General features: G+C 30.6%; 1 protein-coding gene across 3 annotated transcripts in view; it reads left to right on the top strand.

Annotated features, from left to right (window-relative positions):
- Positions 1-8,443, top strand: part of ACTR3 (actin related protein 3) — a 67,854-nt gene extending 59,411 nt beyond the window's left edge. For all 3 annotated transcript variants that reach the window (XM_074301858.1, XM_074301857.1, XM_074301859.1), the window contains exons 9-12: positions 1,722-1,814; positions 2,005-2,130; positions 4,359-4,442; positions 7,083-8,443. In XM_074301858.1, coding sequence (XP_074157959.1) covers positions 1,722-1,814; positions 2,005-2,130; positions 4,359-4,442; positions 7,083-7,178 — 399 coding nt within the window. In that variant the 3' untranslated portion in view covers positions 7,179-8,443. The remainder of the gene's footprint in view (positions 1-1,721; positions 1,815-2,004; positions 2,131-4,358; positions 4,443-7,082) is intronic.
- Positions 8,444-16,684: the final 8,241 nt, after the last annotated feature.

Here is a 16,684-nt window from a genome sequence, read left to right as displayed (position 1 = left end):
ATAGGAAGAGATTGAATGATAAGATACTAAAGGAATGATAGTTTTTGGTGATGGAAGTTGGAAACAATGAAAGCTAGCTTTATGGCATGGTCCATCCCAACATAGTTGAGGTTGAATGGAATAGCAAGTCACAGGCTTGGGGGGGACACTGAAGAACTTGAGAAGATGTTTGAGAGGAAACATTATCATGAATGTTGAATTCTCTGAGAAAAAGGAAGACAATGAGCCAGATTGAAAAGATGGAAGAGAAAAAATGATAAACAACCTAATTTTCCCAATTATCTGAATTTGGTTGATACATTTTGATAGTAAGATAAGGATGCCTGAACTTTATTTTTATTCTCCTCTTTCTTTGTTCCAGATATGTCATGGTTTTCCTCTATCATGGACATCCCAATAATTTGCTCTGCAAAGTCATTCTGCTTATATTTTCTTACTACAGATCATCTCTGTGATTTCCTTTTCTCCCTCCCATCTTTTATCATGATAGTAGAATATCATATAATTTAATTAGAACTTTTATATTCTGCATAAAGCCATTTTCTTCATTATGCTTCACAGTCTTAAGAAATTTGTATCGCTTAGTACCTTTTGTTACTATATAATAAATAGCTCTAAAATTTCGATGAACAATAACATGTTCTGCAGTACATTGGGAGTTTTTTGGCACTTGTTTAAGAAGTACTAATCTGATTTGTAGATCTACTATTGATTGAAATATGGAATAAAACTTGAACAATTTCATTTATTCAACATTCTTCATATTTTATATTTTAAAATAAAGTCTTTAAAAATGCATTATTTTAATTCATAAAGATCCAACTATATATCCACTTGGAGGTTTTGTTTTTTGTTTGTTTTTTTTCCCTTTCCAAAAGTTCAACTAATTGAGATTATCATCTTCTGTAGAATTCTTAATAGGAAATTAGGGAGGCATTGGATAGGACACTAGGCCTGAAGTCAGGAAGACCACATTTCAAATTCAGGATACTTGATAATTGAGGGGTTCTGGACAATTAGTTAACCTCTGTCTGTCTCAGTTTCCTCAATTGTAAAGTAGAGATAATAATAGAACCTGTTTGATAGGGTTATTGTGAAGGTTAAATGAAAACCCTATTTGTAAAGTGCTTAGTATAGTGTTTGGCACATAGTAAATGCTTAATAATACTTATTTCCATTCCCATGCTGAAAATATCTGATTTCTAGAGGTAACTTATAAAATAAATAGTATCTTTCAGTATAAGCACATAGAAAAAGAGGGGAACCTGTTCCCCATTTCATTAACAAATGAGATTTAAAATTTTTTCTTCTATCTTCTATCATATTGATGAATGCTTTCTTTTAAACTAAAACATTGATGACCATTCATTAGTTATTTCTCAGTTTACTTAAATTCAGCATAATTTCCATTGCTGTATATAAATTGACTTCTCTATAATCAATATTTTCTATGTGACAGTTGATTATGAAACATTTAGTTACATAATGTGATGTTTGGGTGCTAATTTATATTTACAAATAAAAAATAAAATTAGGGACTTAAGTATTTAGTCAAGTATATTTTCACTGAACAGCAATTATATTTATTATTTATCAGTCAAATACTGTATTTTTGTTGTTCATAAAATTTCTGTTATTTTGAAACTAAAAACTTTTGTTTCCTAACTTTAATGAGTAATTCTAGTAATAACTGTACTTGTTCAATTTGTCTTATTTTTCAGTTTGCTAATCCAGATTTCACACAGCCTATCTCAGAAGTAGTAGATGAGGTAATACAGAATTGTCCCATTGATGTCAGACGTCCTCTCTACAAGGTCAGTATTTTAGTGAAAGCGTCATGCAAAGTGATCCTGTAGTGTTGGTATCAGTTTGTTAAATATGGAAAAGTATTTTTAATACCATTAAAAAGTAAACATTTTTGGGAAAAGTACAAAATGGGATTTCAATGTTAAAGTGATCTCATTAAAAAAAGTTTTAAAAATCATTTCGATTTTTCCAATATAGAATATTGTACTCTCTGGGGGTTCAACCATGTTCAGGGATTTTGGACGTCGACTACAACGAGATTTGAAAAGAACTGTTGATGCAAGACTGAAACTAAGTGAAGAATTAAGTGGTGGTAGACTGAAGGTTGGTTTTCTTAATTGCATTTTGAGTAGAATGTATGTACGTAGTATTAATGCATAGGTTAGTTATGTAACTCAACTGTTTACATCCTGTTAAAATTCTATAATTATTCAGGTTGTTAGAAGAGTTATAACTTATGATTTCTCAGCTTTTATGACTTATGATCTCTCAGCTTTCAGTATATATTCCGTGTAATTTTTATGAATTATGAATCATGTAATGAATTCTTATTCTTTAAAATAGATTGTTTACTTACATTACATATCTGTGGTAAATAGAATATCAAATGACGTTATTATAACTTGCAAATTATTGTAGTCGTGACTCTTAGAGAACAGGTACACAGATACTATTAAATAAATGCATATAAAAGTACACACACACACACACACACACACACACACACACACACACACACACACATTTATTGGGTCATATTTTTCATTTTATATTTATTTTCCTGGAAAATAATTAAGAGATCTTGAGACAAATAGTAGTTAATTGTCTCAATATAGACTAAAACAATCTGAGATATATTTGGCGAGAGATTATTTTATCTTTTCTTCATGTAAGCATATTCCCTAGAGTGCTGTGTAGTAGAAAAGTATAGGGTGGATTCAAGGCACAGGTTAAGTATTATTGAATTATGAAACCATAATGGCATAATCTGATACTAAAGTCAGTTTTATTGTTCTCTGTAATAGCTTTTATCTTGAACAAAAAAAATTTTCCTCCTAAGGTTCTTTGACATGGGAAATATGCTAATCATGTTAATAATTTGTATTAATCAGAATTGTCTTTTCCTTCAAATACTACGTACTTCAAAATTTCCCTATTTGTTTTTAAGACATTTCCATTCTTCCATTTTCCTGGATTCATACATAACTTCAGAGTTGAATGCTATTGAATGACTGATTGACTCCTCTTTTACTCCACTTAGTCACTTGCCAAATATTGCTCTTATCTTCACTCTTATCTATCATCTTAATAGAAGATGCTTTTAGTTCAAAACCCTTATCATCTTTTGCTTAAACTTTTTTATATACTATTAAATAGTATACTTTCTCTACTTCATTCCATCCTGCTGCTGACAAACTAATTTATCTTCAGCCAAGATTTTACTCTAGTGGCTTCCTAATGCCTCTAGCTTAAGAATATAAATTCCTCTGGTTAGCTTTTAAAATACTACACAACTTAATTCCATCCTATTTTGCTGAGATATTCTCCATGTACAGCACTCCATCTCTTAGCTCTGTCTTTGCACTGACTTTCTCACATGATCTTAACTCTGCCTCAGAGTCCCTTTCTTCCTTTAACATATACAATGTGCTACATGAAATCTTTCTTGATTTCTGCATTTGCTAGTGCCTTCCCTTCCAAACTGTCTTGTATTTAACTACTTTGATCATACTTGTATTTATCATTTGTCCTTTGTATTGTTGCTGAATATTTATTTATTTATTTATTTATTTAATTGTTTCCCCCATTAGAATGTAAGTTCAGTGAGTTCTAGAAGTTCTTTTCATTCTTTGTACTTGAATCCCCTGCATCTTGGTGTGTACAAGATGTAAGAAAATAATTGGTGATTGTTTGGTTGATTGACTGATCTCTATTATGCCAAATAATTGGATATATAATTTCTACAGTCATACTACCTTTTAATATTGAAGTAACATATTACTGTAACTTCATAATTATTCTGTCATAATTACTGGATTTTGATTTTCACCAACTCACTTTTTGGAGGTCTAACAAATCAAAGTGAATCTCCCCAGAAGTCATATTTGTATTTTCCCATCTCCATATTGGGCAAAAAAAAAAACAAAACAACAATGATTTTTGACATGTTTTTTAAACTTTTCTCTTATTTTGGGGGGGATAACTGCACAAGATTTTTTAAAAGTTTAGAATAAAAAACAAATATTACTAATATTTCCCCAATAATATACTGTAAGTAAATGGTTTTTGAAGACCTTGTAAAATTTGGTTTCATTTTCACATTTTAATCATGATCTCTCATATGAAAAATACATAGATTCTCACCATAATGTCAGCCTATTTAATGGATTTATCATTTTTCCTTTTTCTCCTCCCGTCAACTGTAAGCATTGACTTTTAATTGCATCTGTTTTAAAATATGTAGTTTTTGCCTACATAGTTAGGAGAAATATTGACATTTAAATCCTATATTGGCTTTAATACCTAAAATAATTTTTTTTTTTCTGTTTTAGCCTAAACCTATTGATGTGCAAGTCATTACACACCACATGCAGCGATATGCAGTATGGTTTGGGGGATCAATGCTAGCTTCCACAGTAAGTTTGCAACACATATTATCCTCATTTTTCATTTTCTATTGCTTTTCTTCTTGATGCAGATATGGTGGTACAATTTAGTATTCTGTCACTAATATACTATAAATTCTTACTAGTTAAGTAAATTCCTTTTAATTTAATTAAATACTTGTAGCCTTCACATCTTTTAAAATCATACATTTTGGCATTATTTCTTTACTTTATTAATTTTTAATGTAATTTTAAAATTAAATTAACTTTTTAAAGGTATGCTTTCTGCTATAGTAACTGATAACTTGTTTCCTTATAGCCCTGAAAAGATTTATTGAATTTATTGAGTTTTGTGGAAGTGTAAGGATACACACATATTAATATTTTCTCTTCTGAAAGTTCAGCAATATAGTAGAATAAGAATGAAATATGAATTAAATTCCCAACTTAAACTTTTATTTTTAGCCATGTGACTTTGGTCAAGTCACTTAACACTCAGTATGTCATCTTCCTCAAAATTAAATGAGGTTATTTTGTGTTTATTACATTAGCTGCTTTAAGTATTAAATTTAGTATATAGTATAATATTAAAATGGGAATTTTTATGGATAGAACATGAGCTTATTTTGGATTATTATTTTTCACAACAGATTTTGTTCCCTACTTATTCAAGAGGCAGATCTGTTTAAAACAAATTTAAAAACTCATTTAATATTATTCTAAAGAAGAGCCTAAAAAAATTATACATTGAGGAGAAACAACTTAAAACAAACATCAAAATATGGAGTTTAAAAGGCACTGGTTCTGGAGTTAGAGGACTTTGGTTCAAACTATGTCTTGTATTACTATTGATCTTGAACAAGTCACTACTTGGGCTTCAGTTTCTCATCTGAAGGTCCCTTCCAGATCTATATTTCTAATATTAATTTTAGCAAACTAATTATCTTCTCATTATCTTCAGTTAGATAATGAGAACAAAGAAGGAAACATAATTTGTTTCCAGGAGAGATTTTAAGTCATGGATTTCAAATTTTATTAATAGAAAGGTATCTCAGATCTTGTTTCAACCTTTTCATTTTACAGGTTGTTTTCAGTTGGGATACAATCTAATCAACATTATTTTCTAGCCCGTAAGAAACAGAGACACCATTTGCACTTACCTGGCTTTGAATATAGTACTATTTCTGTCAAAACTAATTTGGGGCCTAAATAAAAAGTTTGGAAGCTTGTTGTACCACTATATAGAATCTCATTTTTAGATTGATGATTCTATCTAGATTTGTAGAAGTGGCCTTCAACCAAGGTAGCCAAAATATTAAGGGACAATTTTCCTTCCTTACCAAGTCCTTAGTTATCAATTAAAAGAGCAAAGCCAAAATTTAAAAATCCAAAACGAAAACTTCATGCCTCAATTGCCTGACATTGATGCTAGCTTACAAAATGTTTGCGGATGAATCATATTACCCATCTCCTACCAGGGAGAAGATGGACATAATATTTTTATTCATTTTGAACTTAAATATAAAAACACCAAAAAAAAAAAAAAAAAAAAAAAAAAGATTTCCATGTGCACAGCATAGCACAGAATTGAGGAACTGATGTGAAACTATGAGTCTGTTTCACAGTTTACTTTAAAAACAAAAAACTGTACAATAAATAATAGCCATTGCTTTCAAATCTACTTTGCTTTTCTATGCTTCCTTACTTCTGAGTTTTCTTTTATTATCTATTGTGTACTTTTCCCTCCATCCCACACTGGAGAAAGCTGTCATTAAACACATATTTGCATGCATATATATGTAAAACTGTATTATACATATTCCTATTTATTAATTCTTTTATGGGTTCTTTATATTTGATTTGAATATTTATAACACTCAATATTTTAGTCGTTCATAGTTCTTTGAACAATATTGCTATAATTATTTCATCTCTCTTTAAAATTAGCCCACTCATCACTTCTTATAACAATAGTAGTATTCTACCAGAATTATATGCTAAACTTCTTTAACTATTCTTCATTTGGTGGGCATCCCCTCAATTTCCAGTTCTTTGCCACCACAAAGAGAGATGCTATAAATTAGAACATATATAAGTTATTTTCTTTTTTTCTCTGATTATCTTGGTAAAAAGATCCAGTATTGCTTTTGTTGAGTCAAGAGAGTATTATAACAGTTTTATAGCTCTGTGGACATAATTCAAGATGATGGACTTAAATTCCAGAATGGATGCAGTTTTAAATGTGGCCATTGGAATTTGTTGTTGTTGGAGTAAGTGTTACCTGTGAGAGTTTTATTTTGTTTTTAATTGTCTGTAACAGGGAGGGATAGTAGTATAGAGAGCTAATAAATGCTTATAAAAATGAAAAATTTAAAATAAAGTAAATATTAAAAGTTTTTGGAGATAGGTAAATATTACAAAGCTTTAATGAGAAACTACAACAGCAGAATGCTTTGAGCCAAGTTTCTTTTTGACCTACATTCTTAATTTGTGAAATAGATCTTTTCACAATAGTAATACTAATTATTTGATTCAGAAATTTTTTATCTCAAAGCAACCATAGTAGACCTGGATGAACTAGATGATGTAGATTTAAAAAAAAAATACTCATTTAAAAATATATTGTATGGTAACAAATGTTACTGACAATTTTTGTATTTTCTTTTCCAGCCTGAGTTCTACCAAGTATGCCACACCAAAAAGGATTATGAAGAAATTGGACCTAGTATTTGCCGCCACAACCCAGTGTTTGGGGTTATGTCTTAAAATTGACTTCATAGTTATAACAGTTAGGGAAGTGGGGAAGAGCTCATCTTTCTGATTTACCTGTTTTGTCTGGATGGCTGGCTGATAATAAGATAGCAAACTGACTTGACAAGAAAAAGACCAAACATAATTCAACAGGAATATTTTAATTAATGTATCAACAAACGAATGTAGAAGAAAGCCAAAATGATTAAAAGTGTTTTCCTTTAGATAATATTTGAATCTGTGTGTAACAAAAAGAAGTGGGTTTTAGTTCTTTCTGTGACCAGATATTTTGTACATTAATGGATTATCCAAGATTTGATGGAATTTAATGGTATGTAGATAGCTCTATAATGCTTGAATTGTACACGCCAAAGTGTATAATGCAAGAGCTTGTTTATATTTCATACTTTTTTATACTTTGAGGAAAAAATGTCAAAGAAAAACTGTTGTATTTGAGGAAAAGAGAGACCAACTCTAAAGTAAATTGAAAAAAAAAAAGCCTCATGACACTTGCTTACACACTCATGTTATCCTAGTTATTAAAATTTTCAACCATCCAAAAAAAAAAATCTGGTTTTCTTTGCAAGTGCTTTTTGGATCTAAAGCTAGTATCTTGGATTAACTGATGCCTGCTAGTGCTTTCTGAATACTATCATTCTGTTTCTTGCTTTAAAAAAAAAAAAAAAAAAAAGTAAAGACAAGATGTTGGACCAGTATTGCAGTTATGTAGTATCATTTCTGATTTTAAAAAATCTGGATATCAAAATTGGTATATATAAGACCTAATACCATTCCAATAAAGACACAAAATTTCTTTTGATATTTGTTTGAAGCTCTTCAATCACTTTATAAGCTAAATGATAAATTTTCTGAAGACCTCACAATTAGCAGTTGGGTTAGCAAGAATTTTTTTATGTGCTTTGTACAAACAAGTGTATAATTTTAGAACTAAAATATCGACTGCTTTCATTTTGATAACTGCACCAACATTTGATATTTTTATTTGCATAATGAATATTCACAGTTTGATTTTTTTTTTTTTCTCCCAGTCACCAACTACAGTAACTATCATGCGAGTTAGATTTTCTTGCATTTTTAAATCTCTGGATCATGCAAAAAAAAAAAAATAATAATAATAATAAATTGAAACAACTACCTTTTCTAATGTTTTTTAAAAAGCAATATAATTTGATTTTATGTATATTAGGTGTAATTTCTTCTACATTCTATGAAATTGTGGAAATCCAAATCTTTATAATGTGTGTGTGTGGTGGGAAAAATTATCTTGAACTCAGTTATACCTGTTATGTACAAAAGACCAGAAGAGGGAAATCTTTTAGACACTTTTTTGTTCTACAGTATGATTGCATCAATAATGTCAATATTTGAACTGTAAAATGTGTTATCCTTGAAAATAATATATAGTTAGAACATTAAAGTAAATCTATCCAAAACATGAAGACCAATTTTTAAAAAAAAGTTGCAGTATGTTTTAGTCTAGGTTAAAGAATTTGGGAGCAAAAATTAGTTTTCATTTGGAATGATTCTGAAATGTGAGAATTTGCTAAATATATGTGAAATTTCATTCTTTGAGAATGGGAGTAAATGCTAATAGAATATTTGTCATGTATACTTTGTAGCAATCATTTTTCAAAGATCATGTGGTTTAGAAATAAATTGATAAACAATGAAAAAGGAATTCTCTCTCCCCTTTTCCCTTCCAACTTAAGAATTGTTTAAATCCCTAAATTCATAATCTGGACAAATGAATTGGAGCTACATGGTTACTAATTTGTGGATTGAATGTTTTTATGGAAAAAAAAATTCTTTAGAATGTAAAAAAATGTCAGAAATGAACTTTGACAGTTGTTGCAAATGTTGAAGCCAGATGAACAAATCATTTCATTGCACATTGTATTTATAGTGGCCTTTTGAAGAGAGCACTGGAATCTATACCTTTCCCTCCCTGTCTTCCTCTACACTTATTTCTTTTTTCCTTTTCCCCTTCTCCTTTGTTTTTTTGAATGTAAGAAACTAAACCATTATTTCCACTAGTTTCATTCATAGTAATAATTGGCAACAATTAAAACTTTTCTTTCTCAGTAGATAGAATTTGAAAACATGGGGGAAACTTTGAGTACATTTAGAAAAAAAAATTCCCATATATAGTACAGCCCATTTACTTTATTTGTTTTTTTCTTTAGCACCTTCCGATAAAGAATTATAAAATGGAAATACATTTACATGGCCAAGAGTCTTTTCTTTGTAAAGCCTGTTTCGGTAGAATTTGAAATGGCAAAAATCTAGGAACTGTTCTTCTAAATATTTGTAAAAAATGAAACATTTAAATCATCTTTAAAAACATGTTAAGGATTTATATATCTCATTTATATTTGAATTTATTATGAACCTTTCCATATGTTTTTGTTTTAGTAGTAAATTAACTTAGAAAAATTCTTTGTTCTTTTAAATAAACTTAAAAATGGAATCAGTGTGTTTGTAAACTTATCAGGTAATAATTTGTACGGTTAGGATTGTTTATGCTCTTATATGAAGTAGTATCCCCTAAATATTATTCAGTTCAAATAATATATCTATACACACAGATATATGCATATATCCAGGACATTTGACAATTTTCTTTTATTCTTGTCTACATAACTTTGACTAGTAGCTTATGTTCCTAGATAATATGTATATTTCCATCAAAAGTACATATGTTATCCTGTGAGTGCCATCATTTATTCTAGTGCCATCTCTTTGGCTTTTATGGGATTTTCTGCCTGCTCCTGGGAAAGAAACTTCAAATCTAATTGTATGGGTTAGAATACTTGTAAACAGATAACCAGCTGATAACTGTATTGAAATCCTTTGAAATACTTCTGCAGGGCATATTAAAATCCTTTAACATGGAGGACATATATAGTGTTGATTGTGACATTCCAGGTAGCATGAACATAGTGATAGCAGGAGCTGAAAATATTGCCTTCAAGTCTCGTATGAAGTTGGTTCCTGTTGCCGATGTATATGGATCTGTGGTAGATCTAGTTTTATACTTTAATAAAAGAGGCTCTCTATGCATCTGAGCTCAATATTGCTTATGAAGAGTTGCCTTTCAATATATCTTATAATTATATTTTATTTGAAGGAAAAAGAACTCAAGTTCATTTTCTTCATATAATATGCCTTCAATTAAAATAATGAATTTTGAATGTGACATGATTACAGCATACCTGAATTGCTTTCTTGCCTTACTTAGGATTTTAATACTTTACAGAGTGCCACTTCATAACTGAGAAATTGATTTCTGATATAGTTAATGTGAATAAGCCTCTTAGCGAAATATATTCTAACCCCTCCCTTTCACACCTTCATTGCTCTCTAATGTATTATGTATTATTTTTATTTAACACTTCAACTCTGTACTAAGTTGGTAATATGTTGTCTTACCACCACTGGGTACTAAATCTAACTTGAAAATATAAGTTATTCAACTACTTAATGTGAATAAGCAGTTGATTATACCTATTTTCAGATGTCTAAATATGTATTTTAATTTTTGATAGATATTTAAAATATTAAGTCTAGTGATTGATTTGGGCTTTATCAAGAAGTGGGTGAAGGATCATTGTTTTTAGAATCAGTAACTGAATTTAAATGTATCTCAGATCTATCTAATCTTGGTAAGTAAATGAGCATTTTTTTTTTTTTAAATTGTATACTGTATGCTAGGCATTGGGTTAGTTGCTGGGCTTACCTGTATGAAAGTAATCATATAGAGTGTACATTTTAATAAAAGAATGCAGAGAACATTGGGAATAGTTACTGAGAAAAGGCAAGTAATAAATACCTGTATTATATAAGCTCTGGTCTGTAAGGTGAATAGGATGTGAAACATTGTCTAGGGTTGGCTAAATGTAGTAGGTTAGATAATTTTTTTACTTTCCAGGTTAGTAATAATAGTGGTTGACATATAATAGACTAAGATTTACTGAGTACATTATGTGGGAAACTGTGATATGAGTAGTGCTGAGAAGACTTTGGTTCATATTCCACCCCTGGAATTAACTTATCACAGGCATATAACTAAACTGAACCTGTGTCCTTATCTATAAAATAGAGATGATGATTATTAACGGGGTTGTAATGTCCAAATAAGTTCATATGTATTTGACATACTTTGAAACTCTTTAAGATGTTAAGTAAATGTCAGTTTTAGTTCTATAGAAGTGTATGTAGCCATCATAACTAGTCACATAGCTAATAAGTATTGGGAGATATTTAAACTTATATCTCTCATAACTCCAATCTCTATTATGCCATTTAATTTCCCTGGTACTATAGTTTCTTTATCTAGAAAATAGGTAAAGAAATGTAATAGATGGCATGAGGTTTATCTCAGAACTAATTCCTACAATTTCATCATCATAATGCATTTCAACTTTATTAGAACAAGGAGAACTTATTTTTCTACAAATATAATTTGAAGTAATTATGCTAGGATAAATATTTGTATTTTGTAGGATTCATTTTTATATACAGGTCAAGTTTCACTTCATGAAAGTATTTGAGCTCTAAGAAGGAAAATAAACTCTCAACACTATTCTATCAATTTCAAATATATTTAGATAAATGTCAATCCATTGAACTTTTTACTTGTTTGATACGGTTATACTTTATGGTTTGCAACCCATCCAAGCTTATTCATCCTATATGCCTCTCAGCCATGAAGTTTTTCACAGAAATGATCAATATTTTGTTCTTCACATGTGTTCTTCACATTGTGAGAATAACAATGTAGCAAATGAATTGTACATTGTATATTCTTTGCTCTGTGTGTCTTACTTTCCTGGTCTCTCCCCTTTTAAACTTAACTGCCTTTGATAGTCAATTACTATCAATTGTAGTTTGATGCTACAATTTACTCATACCCACCATTTGCCTCTTGGTAATGCTCAACTTTAAACCTTAGAGAATAATGTCCTAAGACACAAGGTCACACATTGCCTTGGAAGAAATTAATATGATAAAAATAGGGACCTTGGGATTTTAAAAAGGATGTTAATCTATCTCCTAATGGAAAGTAAGCTCTTTTCTTCAATTTATTGTAGCATAGCTCATTGTACATTTGAAATATCTGGCCAAGTAATACTTGAAGAAATTTTTTTTTTCTGAATTTCAACACCAAGTTAACAGATACATGCTTATATATAAAAACAGAAAAAGTTTATACATGAAGTTCTAGCTCTTACGCACAATTTTCTGTTACTTTTGCCATTAAAAAAGACAACCTAAGGGACCCTCTTTATTTTTATTTTGCTTTCTTAATACTTTGACTCCCTCACCTCTATGTTGCAGGGTATTGGGATGGAGGAGAGGGAACAAATACTGTAACCAAGGAAGGATAGAAAGAAATATTCTATTAAGCAACTACTCAGTCACTATGGCAAATACTGTATGAATATTTGATCCTCAGATCAATCTTTTGAGGATAGATGTCATTTCCTTTTACAGTTGAGGAAATGGACAGACAAGTGCTTGCCCTGGGTTGCTTAGTGTCTACTGGATTTTGAATTAAAGACTTTTAAGATTTCATATTCAGTGTTTTATCCACAGTGACACCTGGGTGGTCAAGCAAAACAAATTGCTACTTTGCTCATACCTGAAAATATACCTCATTCTGTGTCTTGAATCCATTCCCTGCCTAGGAAACTTCATCATCAGCCTTCTGGAACTGTAATTAATCATTGCATCGATAAAAAGGTCTTTAAAATTTGTTTTCCCTCATACTGTGGTTAGTATATACATTGTTCTGATTATACTCACTTCACAGAATCAATACATAGATGAAGTTTTCCCAAGTGTTTCTGAAACTGTCATTGTCTTAGCATTCTTATACCCCCAAATTAACTGGTCCTCAAGAGATGGACAACTCTTTGGTACTACAAATTGTTGCTATATATGGATGCTTCTCTTTATTTGATCTTGAGGTATATACTTAATGATATTTTTGGGTGAAATGCTTTGGACAGCTTAGTGACTTTCACACATTATTCCAAATTGCTTTATAAAATGATTATGCCAATTTACAGTTCTGCCAACAGTGCATTAGTGTTCCTGTCCTTTGTCATTGTCCTTGTCCTTTTTTATCACCTGCTAAATCTGATGTGAAACCTTAAGAACTGCCTTAATTTGCATTTCCCTATAAGTGATAGGGAACAATGTTTTGTGTTTGTTGATGGTCTTTATTTCTTCCTTTGGAAAATACCTGATCATAGTTTTGTGACCACTTATTGATTGGGAAGTAACTATAATTCTTGTAAATTTGAATCAGTTCCTTATATTCACTCTGCACTGACAAACTCAATTAGATTGCCCATTAGCTATCCAATTAATTTAGGTTGTAGATGTCATTTATTTTTCCTTTATGGATAAACAATCAATTTGATGCAGACAGCATGACGTCATTCACAAAGAGTAGCATCTGGAATAGCATTTACTGAGAACTGAATCTTTGTTTCCCCTGAATTACTCCCAAAATTTAGTGTCACCTTTAGCAAATATCTCTTTATGATTTTCCCTCAATTAATAATCAATTGAACAAGATTGTTCCATATTTGAAAATTTATAATTTTGACATGTATTGGAGACAGAGGAGAGGCTTTATGGTGATACTTTGCTCTACTGAATCAAATCCTTTGTCATAGTCAACAAACAATGCAATCCTGTATTTACTGCATGTCTTCAGTAAGTTGTGTGATAGAAAAGATGTTTTATATTATGATATACTGCTTGTGAAAGTTTTATGCAGTCACCTCTTAAAAGGATGGCTCGGATATGTGTGTGTGTGTGTGTGTGTGTGTGTGTGTGTGTTTATGTGATTATTGTACACACATCTATACAGATATTCTTAAAAATAAGAAAATAGGTTATTAGATTAGTCAGTATTTAATTTCCTATTATGTGCTGTGTGTTATGCTAGGATTTGTGGGTATAGACAATATATTATCCCTGCTCTTAAGGAGTTTACAATCTGTTAGAAGAAACAATGTACACAAGTAAATACAAAATGCAAGATAATTCAGAAGTGAGAAGACTTTTTAGCTGATGGAGGGATTAATAAATGCCTCATTTAGGAAATGTTTTTTGAAGTTTCCAAAGAATTTAAGAATTCTACCAAACAGATGAAAAGAAAGATGGCATTTATGGTGGAGGGCTAGCTTATACAAAAGACATGAATGGTGGTGTGTAAAAAGCAGCTAAAATGCAATTTTGGTAGGGAGTTAATAGATGATAAATTTGTATGTGTAGATTAGTGGCAGTATAAAAAGGGAATTAAATAAAATAACATGTATAAAAATGTGTGATTTTTATCTTGAAACCAGTAGAGACATATTGGAGGTTTTTGAAAAGGTGAGTCACTTTTGTCAACTGGAGAATGAAGTAGAGAGGAGAGAAACTGGTGTCAGGGCAATTATGGTTAGGCTTATTAGCAAGATTGACTAAACATTTTCTGTGTGCCCATCTAAATGAGAGCCCCAGTCAGGTTTGTGGCTGTGTGAGTAGAAAGTTAGGAATGGATGTAAGAGATGTTTTATAAATAAGATTAACAGCATTTGTTAACTGTTTGGATATAGGGAATAAGGTAGAGTGGGAGGTTGAGAACAACTTTGAATTTGTGAACTTGAGTGAGAAGAGAAAGGTAATGCCATTGAGATTTTTAAAGTTCAGAATAGGGGTGAGTTCAATAGAGAAGATGAATTCTGTTTTAGATTTGAGATGATTACAGAACATATATTTATAAATATTCTGGTATAGATGGTTGATACGGATCTGAAAGTCATCTTCATAGAGATGATGGCTGAACTCAAGTATGATATCACTGAAGTGATAGATTTCTTAACCTTTTTTTGCATTGACATACAACTCTATTGGACTCCTGACAATCTCCATTGGAAGTCTGGTTCCTTTTTCAGAATATTGTTTTTAGGGGCAGTTAGGTGGTACAGTGGATAGAGCACTAATCCCTGAAGTCAGGAGGACCTGATTCAAATGTGACTTCAAACACAATATCTGAGTGACTCTGGGCAAGTCACTTAACCCCAATTGCCTCAGGGAAGAAAAAAATAGTTTTTAAAATACATTAAATAAAACATATAGGATTGATTACAAAGGAAACCATGTATACTGAAAAGTAATTCCAAAATGTTTTTAGTTATAAAAAGTTCGTGATTAAAAACTTGCTATAGAGAAAGAAAAGGGCCTCAGAGCTTTACAATTGGGAGGTTAGACGGATGAGATTCAGTGAAGAAAGTAGAGTCAGGAAAATCTAAAGTGGAATGTATATACAAAACAGAGTAGTCAACAGTAAAAGGCTGAAGAGAAGTTAAGAAGAAGGAAAATTGAGATAAGACCATTGGTTATTTTTTGCAAGATTAATTTCAAGGTTTTTTCCATTCCTTTGGTATTTTATTCCCTTATCCAATACCTTGAGAATCAACAGCATCAAAACTGTGTTATGTTCAGCCCAGACCTGTTATGGTTGTACATAATTAATTGATTTTATCTAGTCGCTTTCTGTTTTATTTCAATATGACTTCTATTACTTCAAGAATATCTATCTAGGACTAATCATGAAATGGTGGTTCCATGGTCCTTGATGCAAGAAAGTGTGTCATAAAAATCTTTATATTTTCCATCTTTTGTCTTCCAGTTTCATTGTTAAATGACTAATGACTTCTTAATGCCTATTAAAATGGACTTAAGGTGTGGAAAGTGGTATTTGTACATATATGAATTGCTTCCTTTTTTTTTTTTTTTAAAGTATGTTTTTGTTGCTGGTTAGAGTAAATAACCAGTTAAGAACTGCCTTCTCTTATGTTACCAAAATTTTGGATCATTTGAGTGTAATAGTTTGTGACCAATTTTTATCTTTTGAAAATATCAGTTTATAAAAAAAAAGAAAAAAAAAGGTAGCAGTCATAATTCTGTAAACTGGAAAATACTTTCTTTTAGTATCATTTATGGAGGATCTTTTTGGTTGGAATAAATTTCATAGGCCCCATCTAGCCCCTTCCAGACTTTTCCCCCTACAACTGCCACGCCTTCAGGTTGGAGTTTTCACTGATGAATATCTACTATTCCATGCTCAGCCTTTTGTGTGTTTCTTTCAAGCTTCCCATTTGTAATTACTTGTACTCATTTATATTTAAATGACTACATCATTTAAAAAAATAAATGATGGCAATAATATATATATATACACACACACACACACACACACACACACACATATATATATATAAAACATATATATTAAATTCACTATTTTAGTCAACATCAAAATATTAAGCCAATATTATCAATGTTATCTCCAAAGTCATCTCAGGTTCTTGAAATATAATTGGTTGACTACATTTATCTGGAAACAGTATATTGTTTAAGGTAAGAAATCTCTTCCCAATTCCTTTTTTGAAGATAAAGTTGAAAGTAATTTCCCCCCCCCAAAAAATCTTTTTATT

This window comes from Sminthopsis crassicaudata, chromosome 3, assembly GCF_048593235.1.
Source record: "Sminthopsis crassicaudata isolate SCR6 chromosome 3, ASM4859323v1, whole genome shotgun sequence".
In the NCBI taxonomy this organism is placed as follows: domain Eukaryota; kingdom Metazoa; phylum Chordata; class Mammalia; order Dasyuromorphia; family Dasyuridae; genus Sminthopsis; species Sminthopsis crassicaudata.
The sequence above is the reverse complement of the archived record's forward strand: the minus strand, read 5'-3'. Positions and strand labels throughout refer to the sequence as shown.